Raw genomic sequence first — 26,369 nt, 5'->3', positions numbered from 1 at the left:
GGCGATACTTTAACGCTATCTATTGGTGTGTTAAGACATGGCACCAAATATTTGACGTAGAAGCAAAACTGTAAAGTAAGTGTGTGCTAGGAACTTCGGTAGTCGCCAGAATAATTATCTCCATCAACTAAATGGCACTATTGAAAAATTATTCGCTTTAACTACTAACGTTAGGGCAGCCATGGTGGCCATCAAATCAACATGATTTGGCATTACAAACAGAAAACGTATGGAGTTCGGGGGCAGGCGACACTATGCTAGTTGCAAGATTGCTTTCCTTCTTTGGTAACGTTAGGCTAACCATGAAAACATCAGTCATTTGGAAAGATCGATCTTAGTGCGTTTTCCTCCGATTCAGTATTGTAATAAACAGTTTTTGGGTAGCACTCACATTTAAAACTCACTTGGATATTTGATGTAGATGTTTGTTTTTGGGTTAAATTTGTTGTTGTGCTGAGTAATAGTCTACATGTAAGTCAATGTCCTTTTCTCTATATTTGTATTTTATCAGGGGTCAATGTCATCTGGAAGAGCACCTCCCAAAAGATGTCTTCAGCCCTCACAAGAGGACACATGTGCTTGGAACTTGTGCACAATGGAATAAAGAACAGTTGTTGATGTATTAATTACAGTTTATTTGAACTTGACACTTCATTTAATTTATACAATACATGTATCACACATACCAATTGTTGTTATATTATTATTACTACAATTACATTACATTAGGCTGACGCTTTTTAGCCAAAGCGACTTGCAACATGGTAAAAACATTTAAAGCTTTTAAGAGCAATTCTAACAATAAAAAAAAACACAATAAGTGCATCAATGAGTGCAATTGTCTGTAGTAGTGCTATGAGAGGAGATGATCTCTGAAGACCTGGGTTTTCAGATATTTTTGAAGATGTCGAGGGATGTCCCTGCTCTAGTAGGAACAGGTAGTGCGTTCCACCAACGAGGGACGACAGATGAGAAAAGTTTGTATCGGCCATATGTACAAAAAGGTTCAAATATGCTACTAGGCCGAGGTCAAATAGACTGGACCAGGTCAGTCTCTGTGGAAAATATTTAGACAGGATATCAACAGTAATGGCTCAAATTTAAAGTAATGATTCAAATATAATATAATTCTCTGTGTGGATATAAGGGCCAAAAAGGTACACTAAAAAGTAGTGGTTCAAAAGGTAGGCATAGATTAATCAATAAAACCCTGTGTGGAAGTATGTGCAAAAAAGACACTAAACAGTAGTTATTCAAAAGGTAAGAATAGATTAGATTAATGAATAAATCCCTGTGTGGAAATATGGGTAAAAAGACACTAAACAGTAGTAATTCAAAAGGTAAGTATAGATTTATCAACAAATCCCTGTGTGGAAGTATGGACGGAGCCTCATTAGAACAAGCAGTTGTTCAGGGACAGCTAACTTGATGGTCCTTAGTTGTGAGTGAAAAGCCATAATGGCGTACAAAAATTGCCAAAAACTGTCCATGCCCAAGCCTGTGTAAATTTTGAGTCTTTGTCATCCAAATCATAGGCCTACACTGATCAGTTTGTGTCACAGTCTTTTGTTGACTTAAAACTGTAGTTGTGGTCTGCAGTATCTGGACACTGGATGCCATCTTCTTTTGGGAGGTGCCATTGAGGTTTGGGAGATGACATTGACCCCTGATAAAATACAAATAGAAAAGGACATTGACTTACATGTAGACTATAACTCAGCACAGCAACAAATTTAACCCAAAAACAATCATGAACATTTTGCACATCTACATCAAATATCCAAGTGAGTTTTAACTCATTGAGTGCCAAAAACGTAATATTACGTTTTTAGCTTTTTTTTTTAATTACGAAACTAGACACTCTAATACACCTTATATGTGATTTTGGGAACTCTGTGATGAATAGAAATGAACTATATGACGATCGTGAAACTCATGAAAACGGACAATCTGGACATTTTATCTGGACATTTTATCATAACTCGGTTGCTGCTTTGGGTCGAATCAGTGACGCATGCACGTCAGGTCAAAACCAGGCCATTTTCGTGGGTCTATCACGAGGTGGCAGTCTCGCCAGGTCTCACTGATCACTTCCCGGAATGTTTACACGAGTAAGTAACAGGCAACACTTTATATTTCATGAAAGACGTTTATCTCCATTTCCAGAAAAAAACAGCGATTTTGATGAAAACTAGCCACTGTTTAGCTTGGGATTTCTCAGGAACGGAGGCGTGTAGAAATACACGGTTTGCACGCACTGAGAGCTTAAAGTCTTACCTTTTAATCGAGCTATTGTACGTGTCCATAGCTATAACACAGAATATGCTGTGGCTGTACACAAATCATCAGCAATGGTCTGGATTGCTGGCACTCTAGGACAAAGCTCCCGAAAACAGCTTGGCATTCAATGAGTTAAATGTGAGTGCTACCCAAAAACTGTTTATTACAATACTGAATCGGAGGAAAACGCAATAAGATCTTTCCAAATGACTGATGTTTTCATGGTTAACGTTACCAAAGAAGGAAAGCAATCTTGCAACTAGCATAATGTCGCCTGCCCCCGAACTCCATCATACGTTTTCTGTTTGTAATGCCAATCATGTTGATTTGATGGCCACCATGGCTGCCCTAACGTTAGTAGTTAAAGCGAATCATTTTTCAATAGTGCCATTTAGTTGATGGAGATAATTATTCTGGCGACTACCGAAGTTCCTAGCACACACTTACTTTACAGTTTTGCTTCTACGTCAAATATTTGGTGCCATGTCTGCTAGCATGCTAGTCATTGTGGCAACTGGCAAGATTTAAGATTAATACTGTTAAACAAAACTTACCGCGATATGTTTGTTCGGAACAAAATCCTTTCGGTTGATGTTCACAATCCACTTCTGACGAACAGCTTGGTCTTCGGCTTCAGCTTGGTCTTCGGCCCTGGGAATCTGTGTAGTGCTTATGTATGGTGTTACACAGGGGCAGGCTGTGTAATAACGGCGGGGAAACTTATATATTTTTGTTCCATATCTGTATTTTCCCACTGCTGTTGTAACAGCCGAACACACAACAGGTTCTTCCCGACATCGTAAGACAATAAACGAAGGGGGAAAAAGACGATTTATTCAACTCCACAGGTAGCTATCACAAACGTTAGCGCCGACGTGCCTAACCCGCAGTAATGGCACTGCCCCCGCCGAATTCGTCTCAGCGCATGCGCAGTCTATACTCTTTGTCTCGATCTACGTTTCTTTTCTCAACAAGTAATGCCTGTGAATGCGGTGATGACGTATTTTGACAGTTGAGTCACTTGTGCGAAGTCGTACTCGTACCACATAGACCTCTCCAGAATAAGTCCCGCCTCCGTAACTTCCGTATCCATCCAATTTCCGGGCGTGGATTGTCTATGGGGAATAACATGGCGTTTCGAAATATCATACCGGTAAAACATCTGTAGGTAGCGAAGTTGAAAAAGCTGGTGGGCAGATTGGCCTACACACTTCTGCCATATAGTTTCCACTGGATTTTTTGATTGTCGGTGCCGTTTAAGTAGTATACTATAGACTATACTACTCAAACGGCACCGAAAATCAAAAAATCCAGTGGAAACTAGATGGCAGAAGTGTGTAGGCCAATCTGCCCAGCAGCTTTTTCTACTTTGTCACCTACAGAGTTTGACAGGTACGATCTTTCAAAACGCCATGTTATTTCCCATAGACAATCCACGCCCGGAAGTTGGATGGATACGGAAGTTAGGAGGCGGGATATATTCTGGAGAGGTCTATAGATATATACCAGAGCCCGTCTACGGGCTACCTTATTAGACATTCTCTGTATATACACTCGATGTCGCCTTGACTACTGCTGTTCATTGGAACGAATGCGTCAATCGAGACGCCATCTTGCTTCAGTGATCCACTCCTCTATAATGCATTAGCGTCAATCTGGGCAAAGATCTAGCGAAAATAAAATCACCATAAATCGTCAAAATCTCAAGCAATTATCTAATTTTTTGGGTTGTTCCAACTGACAGGCATGTATTTATGGTTGAGTCTACAGAAAACTAAGCATAAGACGATAATAAAGATACATTTTACCCGTCTAGCCCCATAGACTCCCATTCATTCTGCACTAGCTAGCGGCGGCCCCTAGAGGAACAATGAGTAAACTGCAACCAGGTTCGATACAATGAAAGTAAACAGGCTCTTCGTAGACAGGCTCTGGTTGAGGCCACATACCCCTCGTCTCGTTTACTCATGTAAGTTGTAATCTCACCAGAAGTTGCTGTAGATCTGTAGAACATTTACCTCTGCTACTACATAAGCTACGCCAGTCGTTACTTTTATAATCATGGGTCAGTGCCATGGGCAAACGAGATGTAGCTGAATTCATAAATGACAAAGCCATGAGAAAGGTGATTTTCTTACGTTTCAACAACAAAGAAGCCGATCTGCCATCATTGTGAGAAGTTCCCAAATTTGTCGCTAATCGTTAAAAAGGTTTTCTATCGCTGGGGATGGCCAAACGTCGCTAAATAGGTAACGCTGACAATACAGGAGAACTAGTTTAGCGATTCAGATCCCTGTACAAAGATGGCGGCGGTGTTGACGCATGCTGAGAAGCAGAAGGCGACATCTAGTGTATATATCTATGCTCGTACCAAAGAAAGCCTAACAAAGTCTCAATCCTTATTCTTCTGGATTTGAGTGCGGCATTTGACACCATTGATCATAGCATCCTAATTCACCGCCTTGCGAAGTGGGTGGGTCTCTCTGATAATGCTCTAAACTGGTTTCAAACCTACATTACTGGCAGAGATTTTTATATCAGTCTAGGAGATCATGTATCTGAAAAACATGACTTGCCTTTTGGTGTGGCCCAGGGGAGCTGCCTTGGTCCCCTGCTATTTTCCCTATATATGCTTCCATTGGGAAATGTCATAAGTCAGCATAATGTAAACTTCCATAGCTACGCAGATGATACCCAATTGTATATTTCTGTGGAGCCAACTAACCCAGATGGCCTTTGCTCCCTCACTGCATGCCTAACCTCCATTAATCAGTGGATGAGCAAAAATTTTCTGAAACTAAATGATGACAAAACAGAGGTACTTTTGGTGGGACCAAAACTAAAGCGAGATATTGTTCTTAGTAATCTGGGGAACTTGGCACACCAGGTCAAACCAAAAGTAACAAGCCTCGGTGTCATCTTAGATGCAGAGTTAAGTTTTAAGCCCCATATCAGTAAAGTTACTCAAACAGCCTATTTCCACTTGAGAAACATTGCCAAAGTGCGGCCCTTTTTAACTCAACAAGATGCAGAAAAACTAATTCACGCCTTTATCACTAGCAGGTTAGACTACTGCAATGCACTTTTCACTGGTCTTCCCAAAAAACATCTAAAGAAATTGGCACTCATACAGAACTCTGCGGCTAGACTTTTAACTAAGACTAAGAAGAGAGAACACATCACCCCTGTGTTGGCTGAACTGCACTGGCTCCCTATTTCCTATAGAATTGATTTTAAGGTTATGTTAATTACTTACAAAGCTCTGAATGGCACAGCACCTTCATATATCTCTGAGCTTTTAATATCTTATCAACCACAAAGGAAACTTAGATCATCCAATTCTAATCTTTTAATCGTACCCAAAGTGCTCCACAAACAAAGTGGAGAAGCTGCTTTTATCCATTATGCCCCCAAACTATGGAACACCCTGCCTCTGTACATCAAGCAGGCGAGTTCAGTAAATATTTTTAAAAAAGATCTGAAAACATACCTGTACAGGAAAGCTTTTAGTTAACTCGTCTTATCCTGTAGACTACTTTTTCAGATTATTCTACATCTGCTGCTATTGGAGGGCGCAGCCAGCCAGAAGCAGATGGGCTCCCCCTATTAAGTCAGGTTCTGCTCAAGGTTTCTTCCTGGAATATGGGAGTTTTTCCTTGCCACAGTTGCCATATGGCGTGCTTGTGGGGGGTAAGAGGGTTAAGGCTGCCAGTCTTATGACATGTCATTTTCTATATTTTTGATATGTTGCTGAGTGGATCATAAACGGCCCCAGCAATGAAGAAATGTGATTGATAATGACTGACTGACTATTATTTTGTTACATGCTTCAAATGTAAAGCACTTTGAGCTGCATTCTGTGTATGAAAGGTGCTATACAAATAAAGCTTATTATTATTATTATTATTAACTGTAAAGTTTGATTTCGTACTTGTAATTTTGAATTCATATTTTTTTTCCATCCGTATTCTGATGGATAAAATACACACAATATATTTTATGCACGACTGGACTCATTCGAGAATTCACAAATATTTATTTTATGCACAACTACAGACAAATACGCACGTGTATCAAATCTATGGACACGAATATTTTGACAGCTATCCCACTCCATATCTAGTATGGAGGCAAGCACACATACCAAATCCAGTGTTATTAGAAGTAAAATGTTTTTTACTTGTCGGTTGTTGCTGACGGTAGATGCAGTTCTGCATTAGGCTTATTCCCGCTATCTACGTTCATATGTACTGTAGGATACTGTAGGTTATCTGTGCAATTTGTTATTGTGATGAAATGCATTATACACCACGAGTGACTCACTATGTTAGCAATAAAAATATGGTTGAGTTTTGATTAGAATTTCCGAGTTTATTACATGTTAACTGTAATCATGTTCCCATTAAATATGTTAATAAACTATAGTATGGCTTCTTTAATGCTCAAACATGTATTTAGAGAACACTTTTATTTGGTGTTAGTGATTACTTTTGAAATCAACCCAATTTAGGGTAAAATAAGCAAAAATAATCGCTATTTTATGTTAAAATGCTGATTATGCGGCTTAGAACTCAAAATTGAGCTTGGTAAACAAAATATTCAGAATCAGCACCCTCAAATTAGGTAAGAAGGGATATAAAGGAATGAAGTAATGCATAAATCATGCATTAATTCATGCATGAATTCATGATAATTCATCTACCTTTACTGTAAAGTGTTACCTTTTTTCATTCTGTGGTAGTAAGAACTGTCATATTGCAAGTGCTGGCAAATTGAAACCTCTTACCCTCTATGGCAATGATGCTCTTTTCCAGGGTGTTGCTGATTTTGTCCAGTGCCTCAAAGTTGTCCACTTTAAACATGTGGTCTGGTTTTGGTGAAGATGCAATACTGCTGAGCTCATTGAGTGCCCACTGATTGTTAAAGGCATTGCCAACCTGTCACATAAGGAAGATAATTAGCATCTCTCATTAGGGGACACTGACTTAGCACAACACACAGACAGGTCCTTTATTTTCAGGAGAACATGCAATGCTCCTGAGGTCATTTCGTGATGACTGACTGTGAAAGGCATTGCCAACTATTGCCATTCACATAATTAGGATATCATATTAGGGGGAGGGGGCAGACGTTTTAGAAATTATCGCCGAGTCAGAGGTACAAGGTGTTGATAGCACTACTATCATGAACTTCATCATTAGGGAGCATACATGTTGAAAATAAATCTAGGCTTATATCTGTAAACTGTACACTGCATTGGATAAAGGCTTCTGCTAAATGCATGAATGTAAATGTAAATATCGAGCACCTCATACCCCAATAGCGTATCTAATAATATTTTTTCCGTCAGCCAGACTTGTAACAGTGGGATAATCTTTGGCATCATGTGACTGCCCATCTGTGATGACAATGAGGATCCTTGTAGCATCAGGTCTCATTCCAGCAGAATAATCAAATACATACTTCCTGTGGAAATGAGAAGATCAAAAACAACTAGAAAACGCAATTCCAGGGAATTACCAGTGCATTAAAATGCAAAACATATGGTGTGAAATATATTGTTAAAACAGATGATGTGCTAATTGGCAACCAACATGATGAGGTTTAATATAGTTCAAATGACTGAACTAGGTAGATGAGGTTTAATATAGTTGGAATGACTGAACAGTTAAATAGGTGGATAGTTTAAAAGGTTAAATTATTTGCTAGGTAGACAAAGTTTAATATAGTTGGAATGACTGGACAGTTAAATAGGTGGATAGTTTAAATGGTTAAATTATTTGCTAGGTAGATGAGGTTTAATATAGTTGGAATGGCTGAACAGTTAAATAGATGGATAGTTGAAAAGGTTAGCCTGAGAAACTGATAGGGTGCAGGTGGCCTGGCCACCTGGCCTAGAATTCTAATTGCTTAAAGGAACACGCCACACAATGTCAGTAGTAATAAATGTTCTTACCTTAACTTTCACGAGTTGAGTCATACCTCTCCCGTGTCGGTATGTGCACTCAAAAGCTCTGGTGCGCGGCTGGACTGTGTTAGCATGTTGCTATGCTAGCGGGCTTTGACGGTTACTAAGCGTAGAAGTAATCAAAAACATCCACATTTTCCCGACTTAAATACAGTTGCACGAGGGGATAGGATAGGGGATAGGCTACAACATAGCCAATGTACGACTTTAGCCTTTTAATATATTTGCTGCATTAGATCAGTCTTTCTAGAGCAGGCAAGGGCTTTCTAGCCTCACGTCAGCAGCGCTGCATCACCCATATAGCCTACATTAAAACAACCAGCGGATGGTGGGCGGGTGCCGTTTTGAAAATTGGTCAAAAAACTTTGGTGCTGATGGATGGCTGATGGATGATAAGTTTTTCTATGCAGTAGGCTATGGTTGAAATAATAGCCCATCAGCGCATCTCTAGTGTGTGTGTGCCTCTCTCTCGCTCAGAGAGGAGGGAGAGGCTGAGGTCGATCCAGCATGGATTCTAAACTCTGTGGTGGATAGGATCTACAATTAGGTGTTAACAATACTACTACGCTAGGTCAAAGTACTCCCAAGTGCTATTGCGCCACACATTGTAGTTCTCCGGTTTATTCGCTTGGAAAATCGCCACGTTTCATGTTGCGTGGCTGTAGCATTTCTATCAACTACTCGTGCAACTGTATTTAAGTCGGGAAAATGTGGATGTTTTTGATTACTTCTACGCTTAGTAACCGTCAAAGCCCGCTAGCATAGCAACATGCTAACACAGTCCAGCCGCGCACCAGAGCTTTTGAGTGCACATACCGACACGGGAGAGGTATGACTCAACTCGTGAAAGTTAAGGTAAGAACATTACTACTGACATTGGGTGGCGTGTTCCTTTAATGAGGTTAACGTTGTATCGCTAACAACGCAAATATGGTTGCTAAACTTTCTGACGAAAACCGTCAGACTTATCAGGCTACGCTGTTAACATACATGTACAGAACCTTTTAAAAAAACTCAGTTAGGCTACTCCAGTTATCGACACTCGCGATGGTTTCCTTGCCAAAGTTGCCATGATACAGCTTTGCTAGGTCCACATCCTAGGCAAATTGTCTCGCTGGTCAGGCTGTTGTGTATGGAAAGCCAACAGGGACAAAAGTACTCTTCCTTATTGGCTGCAGTGTTAGTCGCAGAGATGCTGTTGGTATTGTCTGCAGGGCGGTAGGCTACTAATGTCATTAACCCATAATATTTCCGATGCACCTGAAGGCCATATTAATCTTATTTTCATTATCTCATGTCTGGCTGATCATTATTGTATGTCATTGTCTGTTACTGTCATTGGTTATGTGTCTACATAATATGTAAGCCCATACATTGTGTTCGTTGATTTAACTAATGGCAACGTATTGTATCATGGCTGTTTATTTGCCTGCGTGCTAGGTCCTTTTGAAAATGCTATGTCTCCTCTCTAACCACTCCATTCCTCCTTGCAGGTCTTCAGGCTGTAGGGACTAGAACAAGATCTTTCCTCAAACTCTTCTGCCAAAAGAGCAACACCTCTAGCAGGCACAAACTCTCCTTCAGGCCAATGCTGCACTCACCCTTATACTTTTCCAAGCACAATGCACTTTGCTTGTCATCATTCGTAATCTCCCATTACGTCACGGCAGCCGCAAGCACAGGGATGGCATTCCTTCCCATTTCTTCATTACTTAACATCTTAATAATCTTTCAATTTCAGGAGCAGCTCCTCTTCGTTTAATGTAAATGCCTCTCTCTCTTTAATTTAAGGGTATGCATCTGTCGGCAGTGGAGTACTGACCCTCACCGTAACTATCTACTTCATGCAGGGATGCGGGGCTGGTTCACGTAGTAGGCCTATAGCCAAAACGTTCATCGAGGGACAGTGCTTTGGTTCATATTTAATCTTACTTCATCCAGGTCATGTGATGTCAACTTATTTACCTCCTCATCTAAGCTATACGCTACACCTTCATGTCTTTATCCCACCACAGCAGGAGCAGCAGCATTAGTGAACTTGCACTGTTAAATCATTAGATTTTGCAATTCACTATTGAATATCCATACAGTATGTCCTCGGATCTCAATCACATAATTCTCAATCGTCATATAATCAAATCAATCAGCAATTATTAGGCTACATCACCAATTCACTCTAACTATTTAATTTACAAGGTCTGTGATGCTGGTTCACATATTCTAAACACCCACTTACTTCACTTGTTTCACATTTAATCTTATTTCACCCAGTCAGCATGATAAGGATTACTCTTCCATCTCTTGTCTTTATTTTAGTTATATGCTAAATCATCCTCAGCGACCATCCATAAGTGCTAGTGTACTCCAGCTATGTATCTGTTGATTGTATTTTGTCTTGTCCTGTTGTGTCCTTAGGTCTGCTGCTGGTTAGTTAACCCTGGCTCTCTTTTCACTCCCTATCAATTCACTCCTTGAATGTGTTCCTCATGGCTTTCTATGGGTTCATGCGCTCTGGGGAATTTTGTTCTGACAGCCAGGTTTTTAACCCTTCTCAGGATCTGACTTGCTCAGCCATCCTCTTCTCCTTCCACTTCTATAGTGTAATTCTGAAACATTCTAAAATGGACACCTCAGGTCTTTGTCATTATCAGAGATTCTAAAGTAAATAACTCTTCTGTCTCTATACTTCTATGATCAACTATCTTAAACTTCGCCCACACACTTCTCCTAATGCACCTCTCTTTCTTCTACCCACTGGGTCATCTATGTCTAAACAATTGTTCAGAATCCACTTGTCGACAGCGGTTGGTAGCTGCGGGCTCTCAACCTCCCAATATACTGGCCATTCCTTTCGCATCGGCGCTGCAACGTCAGCAGCCGCTCTAGGATTACCTGCATCTCAATCAAGTTGCTCGGAAGATGGTCTTCGTCGGCTTACGAGTCCTATATAAGACCTCAGGGTCAAGCCCTTCTAGATGTGCAAATAGCTCTTGCAAGCGTCAAATAAGGTAAGCTACCTTTCAAAGGTCTGGTGGTGGTTATTCGGCTCAGCTAAAGCATTATATTAATTACGATGGACCCGAGCCACTCTTCTCCAGTCACTACGCACAGCCGGCACTTTAGGCACAGAATAAAGTGTTAATACATTCTAGTCACTACGCACCGCCGCCCTTGGTCTAGCTTCTGCAAGCAAAACCTCGGGTAATCTCACGTAACAACAGTTAATTTCTTTTATCCTACCATCACCCCACTTCACTCATCATATACATACGCAACTCGACTCGGCAGTCGAATCGCAATCATCAAATCGCAATCATCAATCGTTATCGAACCGAACGATCATTAAGCACTTTCCACGGGGATTTGCACCACATTGCATTACATTCTTGCCGTGCAAGAACCGAGCTTACGAAAGCTCTGAGCTTGTGCAAGCTCCTCGATTTCGCTGCAATCGCTGCAGACCATGCTGGTCATTTTCTTCTTGTCACCAGAGAGTGCTCAAGCTTTCTATCTGTTTCTCTATACCTTTTCCCTCTGAACTTATTACTCATGGACAATGTCTATTTCATGTTTTCCTGTCTCGTTTAGCTAACGTTACCCATGCTGCTCATCTTATTTTGGGGGGCCTCTCCAAGAGCAAGGTGCAAAAGCATGGCTCACTCTTTTCATCTTGCCCTTGGATCTGCTTTAGCTCCATTCCGTTGCAGGATGCGGCTTGCTCACGGAAACAGTCATCACATTTAGGGGTCGTACTTAAATCGGATATAATTAGTCATGGACACTACACCGTGCTGTTATTTTGGGTAAGTCAACATAATTAATTCATTAATCTAAACCTTGCTTTGTTTACATTTCTATCCTAATAGTAGGCCTATACGTTGTGCTATTTAGCTTCTTTAACATGGCTTTACCTCTGCCGGATGGACAGTAGTCTGTTAATTTCATCTGCTGTACATCTGGTCCTTGCAGCTTCTGTTCACCATTGAACCGTAACAAATGGAGTTCACAAACTGTAATAATTTACATCAACTTGCTTATCAATTAAGAGCTAGCTACTCCATTTGCTAGTCACAAGGCTCACAAGAATCTATGGACTGTATGGTTACTGAGTTCTTAATTACTAAAGACTCACTCAGCAGTAATGAGCATTTTGTAATCAATGTACTTCCTCTTGCAAATGTCTGGTGGTGGTTATCTAAATTTAATTATATTACTCATCTCTTCGTTTCTGGTGCCACACACTTGCAGCAGCACTTACACAGGTTTGTGTGTCTAATTCTTTCAGTAGCCTAATCAAATTGATATCATCTTTAATCCCATGATTTGAGGAAATTACCTCTTGGAGCTATGCAGACAAATCTCTTGGATGAGAAAAATTCAGTTATCTCCGGCTCGTCTGTATCCTCAAAGTCAGCTTTATTGTCAATTTCTTCACATGCTCCAGACATACAAAGAGATCGAAATTACGTTTCTCACTATCCCACGGTGAAGACAACACATATTTTACCAAATCCTATCCTGCATTAACATTAGCTGGTCTGGACTAGACATGTTGTCGTCCTCCTGTTTTTTTCCTTTAGTTTTAGTCGGCATCGTCTTTCCTATTCATATCTTGGGCTTTTATCAATATGTAACAATCTGCTTGGTAGTTTTTTTAGATTATTAACAAAATATCACGGGATTCATGGACTGAGTTACAACTAATGAAATTGCTTCTTTTAAATGAATTCAGGAAGACACCGGGATTGCAATAGATCTTAATGTGACATGTATTTCCCAGACACACGATATCACCAATACACCAACACACAGTATTAAATCACACCATATCCAACAAATCTTGCTGCCAGTTTAAATGTCTATGCGCGCCGGCCACGCGTCTTCGCCAGCATGGAAACAGTATCTCAAAGTCTCTCCACACGTACGGGAAAGTACACGACACGATTGAAAAAAACTCCACGGCAACAGTCTTAATAATCCAATGGAAAAGGTGGAAAAGTAATCCACAACGTTATTGCCCAAAAGGAAAAAATAGAAAAACAACTCCAGCGATAGAGAACAAAAAAAAGATCCTTCTCACCGGTATCGGATGTTTTTATCCACCACGAAGGAGGTTGGATTCTCTCCGAACAGACCCGGGTATGCAATGTCCGATAAACCTTTTTCCTTGTAAGCTTAAGTGTACAGGTCTCTCGTAGGCTCCCTGCGTAAATTTTAAGCTCCTCTCTTAGCGCACTTCCTCGTTTTTTATTCTCTTCAAACTTAGCGCGTCATTCTCCTGACAAAACATTACCAGTCAGCTGACGGGGTTTGACAGGTCACCCCTAGTCAGCTGATCTAGCCCAACAACATAAACAAACTCACGTTGATCGGTTAAATGACAGACACAGTGGTGCGCTACAGAAATCCAAGTAATGCATATGAATTGTCCTTTTATGCTAGTAAACATTTCATAATGACCATGCATACAAAAGAAAGGTAATCATAAACTTATGTGGTGATGCCACATAGACCCCCCCTCCAGCCGGAGGCTTCTAGGGTGAGACACCATAATATTTTTTGAGATTCACCACATTTATAGTATCCTCTTTATCAGGTGGGATACTCCATCTGACTCTATAATTAATAGGCCCTAATTTTTTAATGACATTAGCTGGCCCTTCCCACCTAGGCGCAAGCTTAGAAGTGAATTTGTCACTGGCTTTGGAGAGTGGATGGGACCTGACCCAGACTAAGTCACCCAGCCGAAATTGCACATCTTTGCGACGGGAATTGTAGTACTTAGCTTGTCTAGCCTGGTGCACTCCTACTCTCTGTCTAACCTCCTCTGTCATCCTCTGTTGTCTCTCCACCAGATTGTATGCTGCATGCTGAGCAGGAGATGGTGGGTGACTGATGAGCCTCTCTAGTGGACCCTTGAGTTTTCTGCCCAAGGCAAGCTCTGCAGGAGTCCGCCCAGTGGTCTCCTGATGGGCTGTATTAAGGGCAAAGCGGAACTCTGTCAGCCACTGGTCCCAGGTGTTGTGATGCTGACCAACAAAGGATGCAATCATGGTCTTTATGGTCCGGTTGAAGCGTTCTGTGAGGTTGGTTTGTGGGTGGTAACTGGTGGTTAGCTTTTGTACTACCCCCCAGGTCTTGCAGAGGCCAGATAAAAGGGTGGAGGTAAACTGAGGTCCTCTGTCCGACACCAGGTATTGCGGCACTCCCCAACGCGTGAATATTTCTTCCCTGAGAATCTTGACGAGACGAGGTGTTTTTCCATCTCTCAAGGGAAACATTTCCACCCACTTTGAGTAGTAATCGACTACCACCAGCAGGTAAGAGTTGGCCTTTTTGCTTCTTGGGAAAGGACCCATAAAGTCAACTCCCAACATCTCCCCTGGGGCAATGATTTTGATGCTCTGGAGTAGACCTGATGGTTTGTTGTTATCAGCCTTATATTGCTGACAGGTTTGACAATTTTTTGTGTGTTCCCAGACGTCTTTCCGGACACTTGGCCACCAGGCTACCTCTAGGATCCGTAGCAGAGTCTTCAACCGTCCAAGATGTCCACCCAGTGGATTGTCATGGAAGTACCACAGGAACTCTGGGACCAGCGATTGGGGAACAACCAATTGGCACTTCTCCCCTTGGTCCGATAAGGGAATTCTCCGATACAGCACCCCCTGATGCATGACGAAGCTGATGCGGTCCGGGGAAGATACCTGAGAATCGTCCGATCGCCACTCAGTCACCCTTTGGTCCTTCTCCTGTTCCTGGGCAATCTCGGCCAAGGTAGTAGGTAGCTCAGAGTGGTTTCGGGTGGCGACCGCCCAACAGGGTGATGGCTGAATTGAGAGCGGCTCATGGGCCCGGGACAGCGCGTCCGGGGCAGCATTAAGGCATCCCTTGCGATACTGCACCTTGAAGCTGAACTGCTGCAGCCGGAGGATCCACCGGGTCAGCCTGGAGGAGGTCTTCGGGCAGTTGAATGCCCATGACAGAGCAGCGTGATCAGTGAAGACGGTAAACTCCACACCCTCCAGGTAATGTCGCCACTTCTCCACAGCCCAAACCACGGCCAGGCACTCCTTTTCCGAGGTGGAATAGTTTCGTTCCGGGCCTCGGAGTCCTCTGGAGGCGTAAGCGATCACTCTCTCCCCCTCGGGGGTGTTTTGGGACAAGATGGCCCCGAGACCCACGTCACTGGCGTCAGTGAGTACCTGGTAGGGCAAAGCTGGATGGGGCTGGGCAAGCACGGGAGGATTCTTCAAGGCCTCCTTCAAGGCCTCAAAACTGGCCTGACACTGATGGGTCCAGTTCCAATCCACTCCTTTCCGCTTCAGATTGTTAAGAGGGGATGCCAGGTCTGCAAAATGATGAATGAATTTGTGGTACCAGCCAGCCAGTCCCAGGAAACGCTGTAAGGCCTTCACATCCTGTGGCACTGGAAAGTCTGACACTGCCTGCGTCTTAGCTGGGTCCACCTCCACGCCTCGATCTGAGACAATGTGCCCCAGGAACTTTAACTCCTGCTTGAAGAAATGGCACTTCTTCATGTTCAGACTGAGAGTGGCTGCCTGTAGCCTCTGAAAAACTGCTGCCAGGTCTTGCTGATGTTGCTGTCGGGAATGAGAGTATACGATTATGTCGTCTATGTAAACAAAACATATCTTTCCTCTCAACTCTCCCAAGACCCTTTCCATTAGCCGTTGGAATGTGGCTGCAGCATTACGAAGTCCAAAAGGCATAGCCTTGAATTGGAATAGGCCAAGAGATGTAACAAAGGCAGTCTTTGGCTTACTCTCCTCAGTCATGGCCACCTGCCAGTACCCGGACTGCAAATCCAATGAACTGAACCAGGAGGCGCCTTCCAGTGATTCAAGGATGTCGTGAATTATGGGCATTGGATATGCATCGGGCAAGGTCTTTGCATTTACTCTCCTGTAGTCCACACAGAACCTGTAGGACCCATCTGGTTTATTCACCAGGACCACAGGGGATGACCAGGCAGACTGAGAGGGTTCTATGATGTTGTCTTTTAGCATTTTCTCTACATGCTCCTCAATGACTCTCTTCTTCAGGGGAGACACCCGGTAGGCCTTGGACCTGACCGGGACTTCATCCTGGATGAAGATGGCATGCTTTTCCACATTGGTCTTTCCCAGCTTATTGGAGGTAACCGACGGCCAGGCCCTCATCAGCTGTTGGAGCCCTTCTGGGTAGTCAGTGTCATAACCTGGCACCGACTCCGCCGTGGAAGTGGAAACCCAGCAAGGAGGTAATTCCCCTGGAGGCAAAGCATAGTAGAGAAGAACACCCTGTGACGAGGTGAGTGTGTCTTGATTACTTTCACTAGAGTGGCCTCGCGGTTGTTTGAAGCCATAATAGGTGTAACCTCTATTGGTTTTCAGTCCGTAACAGTTTTTGGCCAGGTTGAGGATGACACCAGTCATAGCGAGGAAGTCTAGACCTAGGATCACAGGAAACGCCAGGTGACGATCTTCCATTACATGGACTTCGACAGCCCACTGTTTGCCGTGCCAGTCTAGATATATTGTTTTCTTCCCCAGGGCTTGGTGAACGGTTCCATCCGCCATAACGAATCTCTGCCTTTCTGCCGGAAGAAAAACTTCCTCTGCTGACGTCACCTGCCGCCACAGACTCTCCTTCATCAATGTGAAGGTACTGCCAGTGTCCAATACAGCCTCCCCCTGCCTTCCTCTGATGGTAATAGGCACTAACAGGAGACCCTGTTGTTCTTTATTGTAGGCCTGATGTTGCACCACACTAAGCTCTGCTGCATTGCAATGGAATTTTTTCTCTGATGCTTTTTTTTCTTGCTTTTCAGAACTCGCGTGCACCTTCTGCCAATACTCCTTGGCTCCGGCACAGTCCTTCTCTACCATAGAGCCCACTTTCACGAGCTGTGTCACAGTTGATACCGCTCCACGGAGACAACCAGCCACTCTAGGGTTAATATTATTCAAGGTGCGCCTGACTATCTCTTCCTCAGGCATATCCTGCTTCCATTTTAGACATAAAGCCTGATAATCATATGCAAAGTCTCTGAGGCATTGATCAGGTCTCTGTACTGTCGACCTCATTTTCTCCTCCACTTCGCTCAGATAATCTGTAGACAGAAAGGCGGCCATAAAGGTGTCCTTGAATGAGGCCCAATCATGGATCTGCCGTTTTGTAGCCTTCCACCAACTAAGTGCCGGTCCTTTTAAAACTGCTGAGAGAGCACCTAACAGCTCATGATTGGAGAGGGGTCGCACTTCTAGAAAGTTTTCGCACTGCTCGATAAAGTGCAAGACATCAGATGACTCACTAGTGGGGCCAAACGTGGGAAACTCTAGTTTAACAGGAGGCTTGGAGTAGAAAGGAGATGCACCAGACAGACTAGTGGTGATAGAGGGAACTACTGGACTGAGATTTGTGGGTACTGTTTTCTGTATTAGAGGAGTGCTAGTCAGCCTTAGCTTGTTCAACTGCTTTTTCCAGTGTTTATCTCTACGTAAGAGGCAATTATAAACCTCTCTATCCATTTTTTCTAGGCTGGACATTAACACATTTCCCAAATCAGCCAAGGTCTCATCAACATATTGCCTGAAACTCGCCTCTCTATTTACAGCACTTGTAGCAGAATCTCTAAAATCATTCTCCAGTTTGCTCATTTGTTGTTTTAGGACAGTAACACTACTGGTTAATTCCTCAACCTCTGTTTGTACAGTTTGTGTAATTGTCTCCACATCTTCCACAACATCATCCTTAACAACATCATCATCATCATCAGCAATATCATCATCCTCATCATCAGCATTATCCTCATCATCACCATCGTGATCATCTCCATTTTCCCCATCAGCCACACCATTATCCTCATGTGCATTATTTTCAACATCGTCATTCTCTTCATCACCAAGGTACAATGACTTCAATAAAGATGTTACTGAATCTGTTGCAGTTGTAGACCTTCTTGTAACAAATGGCCCAGCTGTAAAATCTGGGTCACCAAACACAGGTGTATGACGTGGCAGGGTTGACTCAGGAGTGGCTTGAAGCCCCCTTTCACAATCTCTTCCTGCCATACTATTTCAGTATCAATGAATGAAGACAGAATTTTTTAAAGATACAAAATCAACGTAAATCAGTTCCCCGTACGGGCCACCATATGTAACAATCTGCTTGGTAGTTTTTTTAGATTATTAACAAAATATCACGGGATTCATGGACTGAGTTACAACTAATGAAATTGCTTCTTTTAAATGAATTCAGGAAGACACCGGGATTGCAATAGATCTTAATGTGACATGTATTTCCCAGACACACGATATCACCAATACACCAACACACAGTATTAAATCACACCATATCCAACAAATCTTGCTGCCAGTTTAAATGTCTATGCGCGCCGGCCACGCGTCTTCGCCAGCACGGAAACAGTATCTCAAAGTCTCTCCACACGTACGGGAAAGTACACGACACGATTGAAAAAAACTCCACGGCAACAGTCTTAATAATCCAATGGAAAAGGTGGAAAAGTAATCCACAACGTTATTGCCCAAAAGGAAAAAATAGAAAAACAACTCCAGCGATAGAGAACAAAAAAAAGATCCTTCTCACCGGTATCGGATGTTTTTATCCACCACGAAGGAGGTTGGATTCTCTCCGAACAGACCCGGGTATGCAATGTCCGATAAACCTTTTTCCTTGTAAGCTTAAGTGTACAGGTCTCTCGTAGGCTCCCTGCGTAAATTTTAAGCTCCTCTCTTAGCGCACTTCCTCGTTTTTTATTCTCTTCAAACTTAGCGCGTCATTCTCCTGACAAAACATTCCCAGTCAGCTGACGGGGTTTGACAGGTCACCCCTAGTCAGCTGATCTAGCCCAACAACATAAATAAACTCACGTTGATCGGTTAAATGACAGACACAGTGGTGCGCTACAGAAATCCAAGTAATGCATATGAATTGTCCTTTTATGCTAGTAAACATTTCATAATGACCATGCATACAAAAGAAAGGTAATCATAAACTTATGTGGTGATGCCACAAATAGTCCTAAATTAGTTACGTCTTTAAACAAACGGTTTTATATACTTATAAAGAAGAATTTGCCAGAGCACATGGGTTCTTTGACTTCTCAGGTCCACACCATAACCGGAAGTCCACCTAGTTATTTACTTTCACTTTTGACTGAAAAGAGGTTACAATCAAAAACATAGCCTGAAAAAATCAACACTTACCCTAATAATATTCGAATGACTGAATACAAATTCTAAGCACATCCACACAGACCAGTCATGTTGCCTGAGACTCATTAATTTCACCAAATCTCCAAATTACATGACAGTGCACCCTTTAGATATCTGGATTACATGCACCTTACGCTTTAGACCAGGCTTTTCTTGGTCAGTGGCATTATAATTTTAAGTGTTTAATTGTGTGCCTGACCACATCTATTTTTTTTCATCGACATACCCCGCATTGCGTGTAAGATAGGAACAAGACGTGTGCCGCTTGGCGCCATGATAAGCCAGGTGTAAGATAGGGCACCATAACCATTTGTTCTCATAACAGAAGTATTAAAAAAGAGTGACTCAGTGGAACACTGGAAAAGTGGGGAGAAAGTCCAAAGTAGGCCAATTACTGTAACAGAGGAAGGTTTCAGATTAATGTAAGACTTACACAACTGTCTTAATGCCACCTGCTGTATTGGTGCCTCCTTTTAGCTGGCTGATATTGTTCAACTGACCTTCCCAGCTTGCTCTCTCAAACATATTGAATTTCACATGGATGGTGCAACTCCTGGAGTACTGTGCCAGGGCAAACTGCAGAAAAAAAAACATTCCACTGGCAACATTCCTATAAAACTGGACTGTTATGTTTTTCCTTAAACCACAGTAAAGCTCTGTGAATATATTTAATAAGGAAGGAATCAGACTCACCCTGGTGTTTAGAGGCAGAAGTTTTCTGGTTAGGCCTTTCACAAATGTCTTCATGGTATTGAACTGGTAGTGATTCACACTCCCAGACCCATCCAGTAAGAAGGCAATATCTGTAGCCTTGCAGTCTGAAGAACACAAATATTTGATATGACTTTAGTATGTAATTCTGCACGCTCTGCCCCATTAGAGAGTGTTTGTTAGAAGTGAAAACCCTCGGGACAATAGGTCAAGGCATAGATGGGGGTGCTGTGGTAAAAGACCCCGTGAGACAAATAGAGGATGTGTTGAATATGTCCCCAGCTGAGCCAGTGCTAATGTGAGTAACATGCAAGGGTGGAATCAGAACTACAATCCGAATCCTCCATACCCGAGTCTCAGCAACCCCACAGCCTGGGATGCTTTGAACAGAGCCCCATGCCTTGCAACCCATAATGTATGTCAACCCCCACTTCGGACAAGCGGCCTATGGAGGGCCCTATGCGTGCTGAGGATCATCATGTGTTCACACACAGGACTCTGCATTGCAACCCAGGGTCTCTAAGGAACCTGAGGAAATGTAATCATTGCACAAAGTACTGTCTACCAGCTGGCAAACAGTATGATGAAGTCTGAATAACATTGAATTGCCACTGAAATAAGTGAGGTATTCACTTAAAGTAACATTGACATAATCGCTAGCTCATTATGAATTCATCATGTGTTCAGTATGTAAACATAAGGAATTATGAAGCAGTTTACGGTTTGAACCTTGATCAAACCGTAAACTGCTTCATAATTCCTTATGTTTACATACTGAACACATGATGAATTCATAATGAGCTCATGAGTTCAGTACACATTTTGAATTCATAATTTATAACAAAGAGAAAAACTGATAACATCTACTAAATAAGACTCTTTTAATGAGGAAAAGCACATTTGTTAATCCTTAAAGGAGAATTTCGGTGTGATATTGACCTAAAGTGTGTTGAAACATGATACCGAGTGTGAACTTTTGTCTCATAGCTCATCTCGGCTTGTCCCCTGCACTCTGAAATCTAGCGCCAGTTAGCCGATGCTACAAACAGGTTTTCGATGGGGGTGCCTCGGGCATCGGTCTAGCCATGCAAATAAATCACTGTTTTACACCATTTACGAGGCTCAAAGTAGCTCCACACTTCATTGGTAGACTTCCGAGGGCCCTGACATTTAAAACGAGATATTGAGAACTTTGAAAAAGCACTGGTAGTATATTTACAAGACGATTTATACAGACAGTACCTTAAGGAAGTTTACCATTTGCCGCCATCTTGAATTTAGTCACGATAAGTCGAGTGACAAGTACGAATGAACAGGTATGATAAGGGATCAGATTCCAAAAATAATTCCGTGGAAATGCATGGATTCCAGTTGCTTCCAGTAGCAGCAACTGGAATCCATGCATTTTCACAGAATTATTTTTTGAATGAGACAAAAGCACACTCGGTATCATGTTCCAACACACTTTAGGTCAATATCACACCGAACTTCTCCTTTAAGTAAACACATACTTAATAATGATTTAATTAAATGTTTGTTAATGCTTAACTAACACTTAACTAATGCTAAATTGTGTCCCCTTATTGTACAGTGTTACCCATTTTGGTAAGGGTATCCTCACTGAAAATGTAGCTCAATTACTGAGACACATCTGATAACTGAGGAAAAGCAATCAACAACAGATAATTTTGGAGATATCCAAACCTCTAATTTTACTGCCACAGAGGACTCTATCAGAGACAGTTTCCCATTAGAAGTTCTCTGAAGCTGTCAGTCATTTTAGACAAATCCCCCACTCGGCAGCCAGCACTTTGGGCAGTTATCGGACAGCTATACTGCTATACTATATTGTTGTTGTATTTATACAGCTATACTATATTGTTGTTACAAACTAACCCTATGCATTTTTTATGGAGGAATCTTTGAGTGCTGTGTCTCCTCATTAGAAAGTCTCTAATGCTGTGTTGTACAGTAAATATTTCATTTCAACTCTGTCATTATAAGCTCATGTTAGAGAATTTGCTGGTATTTTGACAGCCTGGCAAAACTTCAGCTAGCGTAGCTATGTTAGCAAATGGGATAAACCTAACGTTAACATACAATCATGTGAAAAAGTTAGGACACCCAGGCTAAACTAGCTATATTTCTCCTCTGCACTATAACTACGCTGTTATGGAATGTTTTTTTTGTGAAAAAAATGAAATAACTAAATGAAATATGAAATAAATAAATAGATCAGCTGCATTCAATGTGCATCTTTATAACAATAGAGGCTATTGCTGAAGCGCCAGCGTAAGCATCAGCCCTTGCTCCAGCCATACTCGTTCAAGACGGATACTTTTTTCATCTGTTGTTCATCGTTGGTGGAACGAGCTACCAGTTCCTACCAGAGCAGGGACATCCCTCTCCATCATTAAAAAAACTCCTGAAGACCCAGCACTTCAGAGAATATCTCCTCTCATAGCACTACTTACAACTAGCCTTGCTAATTCTAGCGCTTACCACCTGACTATAACTGACACTTGACTGTATAAAAACAGCACTCCCTGATGCACTATACTCTACCTTTTAAATTGTTTTAAATTGTTCTAGAATTGTTGCGAGAATTGTTTTAAAAAGCTTAGAAAGCAAGGAAACTTGCTGGAAACTTGTCAACAAATGTATCGTAAAAGCAGCAATTTCCGCCCCTTTGTTAAGAAATTCTAAAGCAAAGATGATTTTTAATACTTCAAAATAACATTTAATAAATTAACCTTACATGTTTCAGTAGCCATGGGTGTGTAGATTTGAACAAAATCTGGTTTGGTTCTTAACGGGAGCATTTACTGCCTTAAAAAAATCAAATTTTGTTTACCATGCTCGGAGTTTGGTGCTGGGCTGGTGGGTGCCTTCCGCCACACTCGGCAAAAGAGAATTCTGGTCGCAAAATTTAAATTCCACACGCACCCTTACAACACTGTTTACAGCTCTTCGACTCAAGGTAAAATGTCATTTTTGGTACTTAGCTAATTTAGATACAATTATGGGGTGGGGGCTTGTGTTTCTTTAGAGATCTGCTGTCTTGATTTGTCAGAAATTAATATTAAGTGACACATACATGAAATAGATGACGTTCCATTTATCAGCGGCAGGGGCGGAGCTACGTGGTGGCCAGGGGGGGCCACAGCCACCACTGGTCAAAGCTTGGCCACCCTGCTGGCCCCCCCAGCTCCGTTCAGTGAAAAGTAAAAAAAAAAGAATTGCTGCCGTTTTCGACAACACTTTGCAAAGCAGGGACTGAACCAATTACAGCACTCTATCTACGACCATTGGCCCAGTCAGGAAGTGTAGCCTACGGTTCTGATCACATCGTGAGTAGGCCTATAGTGCAGCAGCAGCAGCAGCGGGACAATTTAAGTCATCTGTTAAAAACACTTGACAGTAGGCTAGCCTACTACTTAACCTCAGTAACAGGTGAGTTGATGAGTTGGAACATTAATGCTAGATGTTAGAATGTGTCACGAATCATAGCCAAGTGAGCTGCGCTGGGCTGTCCTTGTTAGGTAGCCTAGGCTCTGACATTGATGTGTGGGGCTGATCAAAAATAATCGGATGCCCGCGGGAACGCTGTTACAAGAATATTTTGATAAAATTCGGGTGAAATGCAAGCATATTAGGAACACATCTCCAGATGGCTCCAGGTAGGCTAATAGGGCCTAGCCTAGGCTACTTTATAAATACATAATTTGCTGACTGCGTGTGGTTCTTGCATAGCTGGTCAGGCACAGGCAGGCTGCTTTGCCTGAATTCTTTGTTACATTGCTCCGGAACTGTTCATCGCAGCGAGAAGACAGAGCAGAAGTGGGGCTTTCCAACGAGACTAAACACTTGTCTGTGCGATCAAGTATGAAAATAAAAATAAATATCATGTAATTAAATAAAATTGATTTATATTTACAGTTCACCTGCACACTTATTATACTCGCGAACCCGTGATCGCATAGATATGGCAAGCATATCAGAAGAAAGAGGAGACACAGGGCTATCTATTGGTACCAAGGATATCGTTCCTTCTGGGCTATAACAACAGACAACGTGACTGCAAAATAAAATAATGTACAAGAACCAACGCTGCACACCCATTACTCTTGTTTGAATTAGGCCCTACTCACGAACCCGTGATCGGATAGATATGGCACGCATGTCAGGTGAAAGAGGAGACACAGAGCTATCATTTGATACTAAGTGCATCCGTCTGGGTTATAAAACAGACGAAATGACATCAAAATAATAACTTCATAGCTCGACTTACGCCACGTTTTTGTGTGTTGTGGTGGCAAAGCATGTTCATAATCCTGTAGCATCCGACCAAAAGCCAGAGTTCGGTTAACGAGTTTATTAACACAAAGCACCAATGCATAGAACACAGCGGGCCGTGTCAGGCCCAGAACCGAAAAGAGGCAGAACTTCCTCGAACTGTAGCCTATATTCCTCGGGGGGTCCCGCCCCCCTCTCGCCAGGCTGCCAACCATGAGCGTGCCCGGGGTTACGCATAGCACGGTCGCTACAATCCAACGCTATCATGTGTTTCTCTATGGCAAAGCATGTTCATAATCCGGTTTTGAGATCCTAGCAAATTCCTGCATGGCATCCAATTCGAGACTCACATTGCATCCCAATTTATTCGACAAAGAAACACCTTTTTGCCTTCACTTTGTTCATGACAATGCAGTAAAAAGTTGTTTTAGAATCATCATACATGTACACACAGAACATGCAAACTCGGGTTCAGTCAGGTCAGATCAGTTCGTGTCACAGATGTGGAGCGCAGAAAGGGCATTTTTCATTACTGTGTCAATGGCACTTACAATGACCAGGATAACTGCTTATAACTAAAGGTAGTGAGAATGGCCAAAAATAGAGTAGCCATAGGGCTAAATAAAAAAGGGTAAGGCTATTTGCACCCCTGGTACAATTAGCAGTGTATGCTATTCATACCCTGGTGCAATAAGAAGTGAACTCTATTCGTGCCCCGGTGCACACAGCAATGTGTCCTATTAGTACCCCGTCTGGTACAAATATCAATGTATGCTATTCGTACCCTGGTGCACACAGCAATGTGTTCTTTTAGTACCCCGTCTGGTACAAATATCAATGTATGCTATTCGTACCCCGGTGCACACAGCAATGTGTTCTATTAGTACCCCGTCTGGTACAAATATCAGTGTATGCTATTTGCACCCCTGTGCATTTATTCTGGCATATTGATCACACAATGTAATAATTTAAAAAATAATTTTTTTTTTAAAACAAGCAACATGTTTTTTTTTTTTTTTGTTACGTAACAGGGTGTGAATAGCTCAGCTGTGTAATAGACACTCTGAATAAGGTAGGCTGTTTGCATCAATGTACAGTTAGAAGTGGATGCTATTCGTACCCTGGTGTTTATAGTACCGCATGCTATTTACACCCTGGTGCATGAACTAGCTAATTGTTGCAATCAAAATCGCTGGCCGTGCAGAAGCTCACGTTTAATTCGCATGAATCGCATAGAAGAAAACATTGTTGAAACAGTTTGTTGAGCAGTCGCATGAAATAAGGAGACTACAGACAATTCGGTTTTCAATTCAACTGTTAAACTAATAAAGTTCATTTTCAAGGTATGTGACTGCTATGTGAAATTTCAAATGCCTAGCCTACGCATTGCATTAGGTCTGAGCACCACTGGAGAAAACACTAACATGCAGTAGGCCTAAGCTATGTTTAACTAAGTTAAGCTAATGTGTACTTCTAACTTAGCCACAAAAGGCTGATAGGCTACATTGTGCACATAAATCATGACAGGGGAAAGAAAAAACATTTTAATATGATAAATAAATGGTTTGTTTTGACAAGCAGCATGTCAGGTCGAGTGTCGTGGCTGAGTTGAGAGGTGGGGCAGCATGTATGTCATCATAAAATTGCCGGCTTCGCACCTACAGGCGTCTACACGGCGAAAGTTAGCCGGCGGTTTCAAAAATTCCCACTTCGGAAGCCGGTTTCAAAAACTATCGGTTTCAGTCTCCTAACTGCCGGCATCGTGTACACGCAAGGCATAACCGTTAACAAAACCTCACCGGTTTCACAAAAACCGGCGTTGTGTAAACGGCCCATCACTCTGCCAAAATGAATCACATGAGAATTGAACCCTG

General features: G+C 42.2%; 2 protein-coding genes across 2 annotated transcripts in view; one reads left to right on the top strand and one right to left on the bottom strand.

Annotated features, from left to right (window-relative positions):
• grnb (granulin b) overlaps positions 1 to 26,369 on the top strand; it is a 269,480-nt gene that overhangs the window by 170,045 nt on the left and 73,066 nt on the right. The window lies entirely within an intron of this gene.
• Positions 1 to 26,369, bottom strand: part of LOC143102285 (integrin alpha-M-like) — a 90,133-nt gene that overhangs the window by 36,737 nt on the left and 27,027 nt on the right. The window contains exons 6-9 of the mRNA XM_076265777.1: positions 20,182 to 20,306; positions 19,922 to 20,064; positions 7,596 to 7,746; positions 7,067 to 7,217 (exon numbers count right to left, since the gene is read on the bottom strand). Of these exons, the coding sequence (XP_076121892.1) occupies positions 7,067 to 7,217; positions 7,596 to 7,746; positions 19,922 to 20,064; positions 20,182 to 20,306 (570 nt within the window). The remainder of the gene's footprint in view (positions 1 to 7,066; positions 7,218 to 7,595; positions 7,747 to 19,921; positions 20,065 to 20,181; positions 20,307 to 26,369) is intronic.

The sequence above is a fragment of the Alosa pseudoharengus genome, unplaced genomic scaffold, assembly GCF_046254945.1.
Source record: "Alosa pseudoharengus isolate Yale_2024_CS ecotype anadromous, Long Island Sound unplaced genomic scaffold, YU_APseudo_1.1 YU_APseudo_1.1_scf_4, whole genome shotgun sequence".
Taxonomy (NCBI): domain Eukaryota; kingdom Metazoa; phylum Chordata; class Actinopteri; order Clupeiformes; family Clupeidae; genus Alosa; species Alosa pseudoharengus.
This window is presented reverse-complemented; position numbering and strand designations above follow the sequence as displayed.